Genomic DNA, 12856 nt, shown 5'->3' on the forward strand with positions numbered 1-12856 from the left:
CGTCAATGTTATTCTATCAAAGTTCAAATCTGTTAATTCAAAGAAAACCTACAATGGCTTATATCAAACAAAGTAAATAGGAAGTAAAAGCTGAGAAGGTAGAGCTCTAAGTAGACTTGCTTGACTTTCTATTTTCATATTAATTGTCTAATATCTATAAACTAGGAATAAATCAATAAATAGATCGTAAATTTATAACAGGAAGTAGAATAACAGACCGTCTTTGAAACTGCATAATGATATAAGCTTCAAGACCTTTGGAATTTCAATTAATCTATGGATGCAACCCGGCAGTATCAGATGTTTATTCAGCAATAAATATCCTTCATAAGCAACAGATCTAACCTAAATTTTGCCAAAATCCAATTAAAATCCTACTGAAGTATTTCAAAGTAACAAGAGTTATTCCAGAAGGATCTTGGCACCCAGCATCATTCAATTTTTATTGATCTTTAAAAATTTCTTTCCTTTGTTTTTGGTCTTAATGATCTGAAATTTGCATATTCCTTTGACAATATAAAGATATTTATCCTTGACTGTTGAATCCAAAATGGTAATCTGCTGGCCATTTTGTTTTTCTCATTGATCCAACAATCAAAAGGAAAAAATTAGGGACTATTTGTGAGTTCTTATGAAATTTGACAGAGATCCATCGAGTACTTAAAGAAATTATATAGCCATAACAGACTTATTTGTCCAAATCAAAGATGGCCACCTGTCAACCATCTTGTTTTTCCAATGAGTCCAAATATCAAAGGGACACCACTAAGAACCAAGGAGCACCTACATATGAAATGTGAGAAAGATTTGTCTTGCACTTCTCCAGAAAAAGCAATAACAATCTTTCATTGTCGAAATCCGAGATTATCTCGTTTTTCCAATTAACTGCTAAATGGAATATGTATAGTTACAGAATGAGGCAAACCTACATGTGAAATCTAAAGATTATCAATCAAACACTTTTCCAGAATCAGCATTTACAACAATTGTTAAAGGTTGACAGATAAAGGGCAATTTGATTAGTCCACCATTAATGGTTACCTTTTTAATTGACTACTTCTAGAGTAAATATCTCCTACCTCATAGATCCAGTGACACCATCCGTGATCATAACAACCAACTGATGTACTGTTTTGACTCGCCTCAGGGAGTTCCCGAGTACCAAACACCCTAGAGCATATGTGTCGTTTGTCGCTAAGGTCACAAATGCTCCCTTCTCACCTGTAAAATATTAAAACATTCATCAGTAACAGCATTATTATCATTTTGGTTCCAAGTATGAAGGCAATAAAAAGGATTTTAACATGAAGGTCACAGACAGACATTTTCAATTTGAAGGACACAAGACAGACACAGATATTACATGAAGGTCACAGACAGACAAGATTTAACATTAAGATCATAGACAGACATATATTTTACATGAAGGACGTAGACAGATACGGATATAACATGAAGGACAATGATAGACACAAATGTAACATATAGAACACACACACAGATATATCATATAGGACACACATAGATACAGGTATAACATGTAGGACACACACAGATGTAACATAAAGGACACACATAGATACAGGTATAACATGTAGGGCACACACAGACACAGATATTACATGAAGGGCACAAATAGACTGATATAACATGAAGGACATAGATAAACACAGATGTAACATGAAGATCATAGACAGTCACATATGTAATATGGAGGACACACCTAGTCACCAATATAACATGAAAGACACACATAGACTGATATAACATGAAGGACAAAGACAGACATAGATATAACATGAAGGACAAAGACAGATATAGATATACCATGAAGGACAAAGACAGACATAGATATACCATGAAAGACACACATAGACTGATATAACATGAAGGACAAAGACAGACATAGATATAACATAAAGGGCACAGACAGACATAGATATAACATGAAGGGCACAAATAGACTGATATAACATGAAGGTCACAGATTCAACATGAAAGACACACACAGACATACCAAATTTTTGAGGTTATAAATGGCACCACAGTGCCAATTTTCAACTATTTTTTTTCTATTTGATCCACATATAAGTTGTACCGAAATATAAGCTGCACCCTTTCTTATGATGTGGTAACTGATATAAGAGTCTTCAAAGATTATCTATTTACAGATATAGGGCCTGGTGTTACGTACGGTTTTACTTAACAATATCTCCATCGGAGTTTATATCATTAAATATTAGAAAAGGCCCTTGTATGCTGAATTATGTTAGTTCCAAATTACTTCTTGTAAGTTACACAAAGCCATTCTTATGGCAAACAAGCAAGGCAGTCTTTCTAGAATTAGACCCGTTGACCTATCAATCCCAGGATGCAACAGGCTATTGTAAACTTCTGAAGTTCAGAAGATATTGTGATTCATATTTAAAAAGTATGGTTAATTAAATCCATGAGAATACTGTTTTTATTTCAATTTTAAAATCATCCTGTATACGGTTCTAAATAACAGCTCTAGACTATCTGTTTCAGTCATAAACATATAATTGACAGGTAACCATAAAATACTTGTTAATGACGTCTCATACTGGTGTACTGGTATTCTTGGTTTAAATCACTATTTCTTATTCTTTCTGGAAGCGTGACACGTGTTACACCAAAATTATCATGGTGCAGGGTCACGCAGGTCAATAGTGCATGTGATACACCTTGACAAATATGTAACGGTCCGGAATCGATGTCTAGACAGTACACTTATTTTCTTTCTGCCAATATAAACTGCACCTGTTTATAAGCCTCACAAACCGCAGCCAAGGAAAATAACCGCTGGTTATAATGAGGAAAATATGGTGAGCAGATTTCTCACTATTGTTTTTCCCCTTGGCATTACTTAAATATATATTGTTTTGGATCCTGTGCAAAGGCATATTTTAAAATCATCCCTGGAAGCAAGGAAAGGAATTGTTTAGTCACTCCATAGTTTCAAGACAAAGAAAACTAAGAGGCTTCATCGGAAATCAAGAATTTTGATAAATGTTGCTGTCTTTGAGGTGAGGTGAATGAAGGAGTAGTAGGAAGTGAAAATACAGGTAATCAGTTTGATTACTAATTACAGCTAACGAGAATGTCCCTTTAGAGGTATGTGTTCCCCAGTGAGAGGTCACGTAATTTTGAGCCTAAGAAGGGTTACAACTCTTCCTACATATGTAGTGATAAGAATTGGTCCCAGTTTTATAATAGATAAATCAGTACACCAATACACACAATCTATTATCTAATACATCCTATAATCAGTCTCATGCATTTACTGAATAACAGCTTGGATTGTTCATTTCTGACATAAAAAAATATTTTTTATCTTTTTAAAATAAATGTTCATTAGAAACTATGAATCTGTTCATATACTTTCTCCTGATGGAATACCACTGAAACATGCTTTCCACCGCTGCAAATTGTAAACAAGAGAATCAGAGAAACTCATGAACGTTACTTAAAACAATTCTAATGGACACAAGGTTTTATCAAAAGGGCCATAATTTGGTACACTACACATTCTCTTAACATGCTAAATATATACATCAAGCTTTATGACATTAGCTAATATGTAAGCGAAGCTTTGCTCATGACACAAACTTTTAACAAAGGGCAATAACTCTTTACTGATGGCTCATGGGCCCTGTACGATTACATGACTGATGTAAACATCACATTTCAATATCCTAGTTTAAATGCAGGCAAAAAAATGTTCCACGCACAAAATTTTAACAAGGACAATAACTCTGTAGTTAAAGGGTTGCAGACCCTAACTTTGGTACACTGCACATTTTCTTCATATGATTAATGTATATATGAAAAGTTTCATTATCCTACTAGAAATGCAAGCCAAACTATGCTCAGTAAAAGATACTTTTAGAAAGGGCAATAACTCTGTAATTAAGAGGTCAAAGGTCCTTAATTTGGTACACAGCATGTCACTTAGTATGATCATGTACACTATGTTTCACAATCCTTCGTTAAGTGTGGGCAGTGTACCCACCAAGTTTCATTAAATTTTACATGCATGCAATTTAATGTTGTACTCTAGACACAAAATTCAAATCAAACTACCTGTTCAATGTCCGTTTTGAGCCTTAAACTCCTTTGATTTGCTGAATTATAAATCCATAAAATTTTCAGGTACAGGTCGATACATTTTTGTTAAAATAACTGTATATGTTCAGTGTACATAACAAAACAAAGAGACCCCAAAGTAAGCACCTGTCATGTGATATTTATTTGTTCTTTACAAGTTATATCTTTTCTCATTTTTGCTTTGTTTTTTTCCCTTAATCATATCAAATTTAAAAAGTCTTCTTAAAGGGACTAAATGGTTAGATTTCATTACTTTTTCCCCCCGTGTGTTTAATCTCAGGCAAGCAATGTAATACTTAAAATTAGACTATTCACAAAATTATAACACTCTCTGAGAGAAATTGATAGTTTCAAACTAACGCTAGTTGACACTCGCTGTTGCAGCTACCACTCATCGCTGTTTTAATCAGAGATAGCCAAGTTAACCATGTGACCTTTCAGATCGTCATTTTGACCGACCACTGTTTTGATGACTTCTTACCATGTATAATTATGTAATTAGTCAAAACTTAATTTGCCAGCCGTGTTTCAATTCTTACTTTGTAAAATGACCTCTTGTTTCACGCTATCCACTTGAAACAAATGAATTTGAATTAATCTGAATATAAGATTCATGCGCAAAGACATTGTTCACATTCTTTGAATGATAATGATATGAATAAGTAATTTAATGGTAATTTTTTGACCTTGTTAATAAAATGGTTATGCATGATTAACAGAAAGTACACAATTTTCCACAGATATTTAACTTTTAAAATGCTTTTTATCAGTTATGAAATGAACATCTAACTATTTAGTCCTTAGAAAAAGCAATAAAAATCTTTAACTGCCAAATCAGAGATGGTTGCTTTACAGCCAAATCTATTTTTCTAATCAGTCCCAAAATCAAGATGGCACAACTAGGAACCTAAGGGAACTTACAGATAAAATCTGAGAAAAAACCATCCCGTACTTCCAAGAAATATTGATAACTTTCATTGTCAACTTCCAAGATGGCCGCCTGCTTTCTATTTTAAGATCATTTGAACCGCAGACTGCCTTTTTACAATTCATGTTTTCCCTGGTTTGACAGCTGAGATATAAAATACTATGATATTGATTTGTATGTGTATGTATACCAGTCTGATGTCAGAGGACAAGTTATTTTGCATATGTACAGTGATGTGCCATAAGTCTTTCATGTTTTGTTATTTTACTATATATTCTTTATTTTTCTAACCTTTTTTCAATGAATTTTCCTGACTTTATTCAAGAACATTTTTAGTGAAATTTTATATATCTATGGAGAATTGTTTCCTGCTTCATCTCATACTATTTCCATTGTTTTCTGTTGTGTATTACCAGGAAAAAAATCATTCATTTGCAACATGCTCTTTTCAGGATGCCATTTTGACGTTATTTTAGTAAGCATAAATAGGAAAATGGTGTCACATGGAAATTAGCTGAGTTGATAATTTCATATTACTCTTGAAATAAACAACAGAATATTAAATGAGTATTATAGTTAAGTTAAGTTAAGTTAAGTTTATTACCAGAACAGGATATACCTATCCTCTACTCTGGTCTCAAAAAACATACAATATATATACATGATATTTCATATAATAAATATAGTAGGCCTATGTACAAATCAAAATAATATGTCCAGCTTTTAGTTCCGTTGAATTACTATTAAGACATTCTATATTGATATATCAGCTCTATAATTAAAAATGATATCTTGGTTTTCCCATAACTTATCAAGCCTATTTTTGAAACAGTTCGTGTTTGAGGCAGATACAACAGTTTCTGGTAATGTGTTCCAAATGCGTGTTGCTCTCACAGAAAAGTAATTACTTCTTAGTTTAGATTTAGCTCTTTGTGGAAAAAGTTTTTTTGAGTTTACTCTAACACTGTGTTTATCGGACATGTTCTCCCATAACTTTATGCATGTACAGCACTCTTTGTCGTACACTCCGCTGATCATTTTATATATCTCGATCATGTCACCTCGCAAGCTTCTATAGGCCAAGGTAGGCAGTTTTAGTTTTATTATGAGAAAAAACTATGGATATTATTGTAGAAAATGGCTAAATATTGTCAAAATCCATCCCTTAATAAAGTAAAAAAAAATCATTGAAAAAAGTTATAAATATAATTAATTAATTTATCATAAAATTAAAAATAACGCCTAAGACTTCACTGTATATTTGAAATAACCTCAGTTAGTATATAAATACACACAATTTTCACATTTTGGGAGATATAACGGTAGGGACAAAGCACAAATTATAGTATTTGTCAGTATTATCGATATATCATGTAAGCACGCATGCTAAATTGACAATGTAGGACAAGGACACACTTCACAAGGTCAGTCCATCAGCCAAAGTGAAAATAGAATACATTAACCTAACACGTTACCACATAACGCTCTACACGTACTCTGTAATCTGGTTTAACGTGATGCGGTTCAAAATAAAAGATATATTTGTAATTAATATCTTTCGCCTGTTTCTATACCCTCTCAGAACAAGATTAAAGAAATGTCCATGCATTCATGTGAGTTCAATGGGTCAACGAGAATCTGACCGCCGACTAAACCCTTTTTATCGAGGTGCATGTGAAAAACGCCGAGTACGTTCCCATTCGCTGAAGCATGTTTTACATATTTCGTCCTCAATGACGAAAGTGCGTACTCCCAAGGTTACATACTGTCATTTAAACAAACTCCTTAATTCACTGTCACGTTGCCATACATTTTGCAAGTTGCATACATGGAGCAAAGCCAACAGAAGATGGGTACTTACCCCGTTCAGCCATGGTGCTCAACTGACACACGAATGTTCCCGGAAAGGAAATGCACTGCTGATTCTCTAACAACCAATCAAAATTTAAAGGTCCATGTCACGTGACAAAGTATGGCGGCGCCCATGAAATGTTACAGACAAGTTTTTGCAGGACGTGTTGACATTCTATTTAGCAATTAGCATACATAACATCGAATTAAAAAGCATATCATGTGATTCATTGGTGATGAATATACTCCTGTGAACTGGTAAAGAAGGTAAGAATGATGTAAAATGCAAAGAAAAATAATTTTCGCCGAGTTGCTATGAACGCCTAAAAATTGCTTTGGATAAATTTTGTTATGATATTTCGCAAATTCATTTAAAAACAGAGGTAGAGATAAGTTGTTTTGATAAGTCTAGGTTCTTGTTCTGTGTTTGTAGTGTCATCAATTCTTATATATCAAGAGTAAATAAGATACATGTAGGACGCGCAGTGTACAGTTGGGACACATCTCTATAATAAACACCTGTGTAATAGTCCTGCATTTTATGGAGAGTTACAGATTTAAGTAATCACTTATTCAAATGCAGGATCATTCAGTTTTTTATATAAATATATGAATCGACAAACTATACCACCATTCAGTCATGTCATTGAAAACAATGAAACCTGTTGTTTTGTGGCTGTCCATTGGATTACATTGTTTGATATAACTGGAATAAAAACAACATTATACCAGAAAGAGTTTTTTTATTCACAGATGTAACTAATAACATAAGCATTTTAAAGTTTTAATAAACACATAATTTTAAATGTTTTCATGACATTTGTTCGAGTTCAGAGGAAAATATCCTCTGTAAAGAGAGGATGTTTTGGAGTTCCAGTGCATTTCCTAAAACCAAAGAATGCTCCCAACATGTTTGCTTGGAATTCAAGCATCCATTTTCATTCCTTGGATTTGAAAGGATATACCAGAATTTTAATGTGTCCACTCCATTGGTTAAGAGAATTAAAACAAGAAAGAGATTAGTCAAAACAATGGTTAAGGAGACAATTGGAAATTTTTGCCTGTTTATAAATGACTAATATTTCTCAGTAATTGTGAATGCTCCATTCTGATGTGATGTACAGTTAGTTATAGCACTTACAACAAAAACTGAAATTTCTTTCATTACTCCTTAAATTTATGTAATCGGGGGTTGCAAGAAACGTCACAACACTGGAGTTCGTTCTGTATATTTATTACGATCATAAGGACGACACCCTGTAACAAATACAAATAGAACACATTACACTCTTGCCTCTTACATACTATAAAAAAAAAAAAAACAACAAGGGGAGGTACATATTTATTACGATCATAAGGAGACACCCGACACCCTGTAACAAATACAAATAGAACACATTACACTCTTGCCTCTTACATACTATAAAAAAAAAAAAAACAACAAGGGGAGGTAACTCGTACAAGTTAAAAAAGCGATCTTATTAACTGAAATATGTCACTGTACATTTCGTTTATCTCTTATAATTATACATATAATCTGGTATGAGGCTATATGCTTGGTTATTACAAAATATAACAATATATATCATACCTGCATGTAGTGCAGGGCCATGGTAACAAATAAGGAGACATAGTTGGAAATTTTTACACACCGATATACACTGTTTATAAATGACTAATCACACATTTCTGCCAAGTAATTGTGAATGACATTATAGATAATCCATTCTGATGTGATGTACAGTTAGAACAACAAACACAATTATAGACATAATAAAACACTTAACGCCACAAAAACTGATATATATATATCTCAACGATTAGGCAAAGCGAAATTACTCATGAAGTAATTATATTAAATTTATTTATATTGAACAAACAGCCCTCTGGTGCATTTAAATAATTATCTGAAGTGTTTAATTAGACCAGTTTTGTGGCAATACATATTGTGTATCTAGTCTTCTTAACTTGTTTTTTAGAGTAAAACTTACCATCGTTGAAGAATTTTTTTTATTGTGTTGGTACGTTAAGTTGTCACCTGTCCTTAAAACTACCATATGATCAAAAGGATGTCGAATAATATAAAACCAATATATGAATATATGTTTAGAATAGGTATATTATATTTAGCACAAATGAGATTTGACTACTGAACATCTTCCTTTATCAAGCAGAGATGGATGTTTAAATGAGGCCATAAACATGACTTCTTGTTAACCAATAGGAGGCAGAATGGATGAAATATCCCTCAGACTTCTTGTAGGATAAGAGTGCTATTGGATTGAAAATGCATTGTTACAATTGAACAGCTGACTTGACACATTTGTCCCTTTACTAAATAACAATCAGTCTTCAAGGTCCAGTCATCTGGACTCTTTGCTTGATAAAGGAAACATACATTTTCAAAAACTCATACATATATATAGTTTTGAATTGCACTTCGTGTTAATGATGAACATCCTCTCAAAATACAACTAGCCTAAGATTTCACAACTCATACTGGCCAGTAATAAGAAAGTTAAAAATTTCAAGATGTGTTATTTCTAGGGAAAACTTAAATATTTCAAGCATGAAGTCAATAAATGAAGACACAACCTTATAAATGGTTAAAAACAGTAATATGAAGTTGAAGCTGTCAGATTGTTCTGAAATGTCCCAAAGCTCCAATAAAGTTTTTGTCCTTAACTTTGAGGAATATAATTTAGTTTTTAAGTTTTATTAATAGCACAATTTTCATGAACTTCTATATCCTGGTGCCATATAGTTAAAGTGAAATATTTATTTGTATTTCTTTTAGAAGTAATGGCAACCAACCAGAAGGAGTGGACTGATTGGGTGGGAGAGTTATTCCCCCCTGCTGTAGATGTGACTGTGAAGGACTTGCTTGGCGAAAAGACGCCCGAGGAGGAAACTGTGATCAAGGCTCGTATTAAGCATGTGTCTGCATTTAATCCTGAGGCGATTCGTCAGGTGTATGAGAGAGTGCACCTCATGTCTGTCATGGACGAGGAGATGAAGTCGCAGCAGCGATTAAAGACAGAAAAACAAGCAACAACAGGTAATTCAGATTTTGCATTTCCTTTGATCCAAGCCCCTAGGCTTGTATTCACGAAACCATACTTATACCCAAACTTCACTTTACATTAGACATTGCATGTGGTGGATAGATGTAGTTGTCTGTATGTTTTGCTTGATAAGACACCCATCTGTCAAAAAAAGCAGAGATGAGACATCCATGCAAAGAGGGTCTGCCATCTGAATATTCCTGTTCTATGCTGTCTTTTACAAAATCATTGAGAGAAAATAACTCCATTCTTTCACCAGTACTGCTTCCACTTTTCTATGCCGTGATTAAATTGCAATTAGATCATATAGCATGCACACTTTTTATATACTTATCAAAACAATTTGACAGGATGTATTATGGTAAAGGGTGAACCGTCTTGTCTCTCCATTAGTAACCCTCATTTGTCTGCAGATCTCCTCCAGTTTTCAGCTTAATTTTTTTTCAAACTTAGTAGGCTAAATCACCATGGCATGAAGTTGTGCTTCCCTGAACAGCAGGTTCATTCAACTGTATTTGGGAGAGTTACTACCCCTTGTTGTTTTCGTTTCGTTAATTTTGCCCAGAGATCATTTGTCTCAGTTTTACACTAATTTCTTCCAAATTTAATAGAATTAATCACCACGGCATGAAGTTGTGTTGACCTGAACAGCAATTAGATTCAATTGTTTTTTTTTGAAGATTAAGTGCCCCTTGTTTTCATAATGTTAATCTTGTTTGAGAATCTCAACCAATATTTTTCGAAATTGGTATGCTTAATCACCATGATATGAAATTGTCTTTTTAATCCACAACAGTTTGATCAAAAAATTTTCAAAGGATTTATTCCCCCATCCCCTCCTCTCCATCTCTCCCTTTTTTTTAGCATTCTAATGTTGTATAGTTATCGCCTTCCTCTGTTTTTCACCAAATTCTCTGAAACTTTGTAGGCTTTATAGCCACATGAAAATGCGTTTTCCTCAATAGCATTGTCATTTACTACTTATGGAAAAGGTATTGCCCTTTCTTTTATCAACATTTTCAGCTCCCCCTCCTACCTCCTCCTGCAATGTTCTTATTATTTCTATGAATTTTTATTTCCAAGGCTATTATGTACCTTTTTTATCACTCTACTTTTTACAATACTTGGCTGAGTGGTTTCCTCATGCCAGGAATACTAAGACTTATCTCCCCTGAATGAATCACAAATCTTGCTGCTTGACTTTCAGCTTTACTTATAAATAGGTAATGGTGATGACTGGTGGACCAAGGTGGAGTGGTATACATGTACAGGCCATGACATTAGATTGTAAATGTTTCCCACTTGACCTCCTGCAGGTCTGTGGATAGTTAACTTCATCTGTTGCAAGACATTTTTTAAGAGTGGCAGAATTCAGCCAGTAATATCTGTAGGAAAACCACTTAGATTATAATTGTACAATGTCACATTCATGTGTTATTGAGAAACAGTTTTCTCTAATTGACATACTCTAATTGCTTGTGTCAGATTGATCTTAAGACGGATATTATAAATGATTGATTTACAACATAGTCTCTTCAGATGGAGAAACATCCAAAGAGAAACCTCAGAAGAAAACGGTAGAAGTAGAACTGGACAATTCATGTATATGGGACTCCGAGGAAATCAGTATTCTCCGAGAGGCATTCAAATCTGTCAAAGAAGAGAATGTTCGACTTACGGGCAGAAATAAAGAACTAGAGAAGAGGAACCTATATCTAGAGACTCGTATGGGAAAGCTTTCTGGGGAGGTGGAAACCAAAGCTGTTAAAATAACAGACATTAACAAAGCAAACAGTCGTATGAAAATCCACTGTGAAAAATTGCAAGATGAACTTGACCATGCTAATGCACGGCTCACAGCAATGGAGGAAATCTTCTCGGAGATCAGTGCAGAAAAGTCTGCAATGGTGAAAGAAGTGCATGAACTTCGTGTACAAAGAGACAAAGACAGAATGGACAAAGGACGTCTAGAATTGAATTTAGAGTCCGTCCAAAATGCAGCTGAAAGTGAGAAATTAGCTGCCGAGGAAAGTGTTAAAATACAATGTCAGATAGAAATAATGGAGCTACAGAAGCGTGTGGCTGAGTTGACAGCAGATCTAGCCAATGAGAGACGAGTTCACGGTGTAACAAAACGAGGTCTAGATCATTTAAGACAACATTTTGCTAGTCTACCTCTCTCTAATATAATACCTCCTAATTCTGTTCGAACAGATCAGGTATCAAAATTCAAATATTGATCAAAGTTTAAACCCTTATTTATAACTACAGTGTATTTCAGGTAAAATTGTTATAAGAGTCCTTTGCTTGAGCTCACTAGCTATATTCACCCATGAAAAGTAGTTTGAAGGCTTAGAATTACCTCACTTGTTTAGGTGTTCTCTGCTAACTCTTACAGAATGCATTCATTTCTCTTCAGCTACCTAGGTAAACTTCAATTTAAAAAAGTTAAACACAGTTAAAAAAAATGAAAATTTCAGCCATATTGCATTACATCATACATAAGGGAGGCAAAGAGAGTAAGGCTATGTAACTTTTGTATGAAGAGAAGCACATCTTTAGTCTTAGTGGGCGTGTCTTCTATCATAGGTCAATCAGTCTTACAATAGGAAACAGATTAATGTAGAAGTAGAAAAGTGTTAATTTCATTGCCAATAGGATGAACATTGTGTCCGAGTTCATTTGTGTATGAATGTTAAGTCTAGGCCAGTGTGCTTAATTTAGTTCTGAAATCCGAGATATTTAATCTTAACATAAATAAATTGACATGAAGCAGAAAACTTCAATAACTGATACATTATTGTTGTTATTACAGATGTATTTTTAAATTAGAATTTCCAGTATATAAAGAATGAGATGTGAAGCCTTTTCATTATCTGTATGG

General features: G+C 33.8%; 2 protein-coding genes across 6 annotated transcripts in view; one reads left to right on the forward strand and one right to left on the reverse strand.

Moving 5' to 3' along the window:
• The window catches only part of LOC132559750 (glycogenin-1-like), a 47591-nt gene extending 40646 nt beyond the window's left edge, over positions 1 to 6945 (reverse strand). For both annotated transcript variants that reach the window (XM_060224371.1, XM_060224370.1), the window contains exons 1-2: positions 6918 to 6945; positions 1080 to 1221 (exon numbers count right to left, since the gene is read on the reverse strand). In XM_060224371.1, the coding sequence (XP_060080354.1) occupies positions 1080 to 1221; positions 6918 to 6930 (155 nt within the window). In that variant the 5' untranslated portion in view covers positions 6931 to 6945. The remainder of the gene's footprint in view (positions 1 to 1079; positions 1222 to 6917) is intronic.
• Positions 2970 to 12824, forward strand: LOC132559751 (myosin-4-like). Of its 4 annotated transcripts, none has more exons than XM_060224374.1 (3): positions 2970 to 3047; positions 9705 to 9965; positions 11503 to 12824. In XM_060224374.1, exons 2-3 carry the CDS (start codon positions 9710 to 9712, stop codon positions 12210 to 12212), a joined length of 966 nt encoding a protein of 321 aa, XP_060080357.1. In that variant the 5' UTR covers positions 2970 to 3047; positions 9705 to 9709; the 3' UTR covers positions 12213 to 12824. The 4 variants fall into 4 exon arrangements, with proteins under 4 accessions (XP_060080357.1, XP_060080355.1, XP_060080358.1 ...); XM_060224372.1 differs by lacking the exon at positions 2970 to 3047 and adding an exon at positions 7085 to 7174; XM_060224375.1 differs by lacking the exon at positions 2970 to 3047 and adding an exon at positions 7085 to 7174 and having other exon boundaries at positions 11512 to 12824.
• Positions 12825 to 12856: the final 32 nt, after the last annotated feature.

The sequence above is a fragment of the Ylistrum balloti genome, unplaced genomic scaffold (genome assembly GCF_031769215.1).
Source record: "Ylistrum balloti isolate Yb309-2 unplaced genomic scaffold, AGI_CSIRO_Ybal_v1 Utg370964, whole genome shotgun sequence".
NCBI classification, from domain to species: Eukaryota; Metazoa; Mollusca; class Bivalvia; order Pectinida; family Pectinidae; genus Ylistrum; species Ylistrum balloti.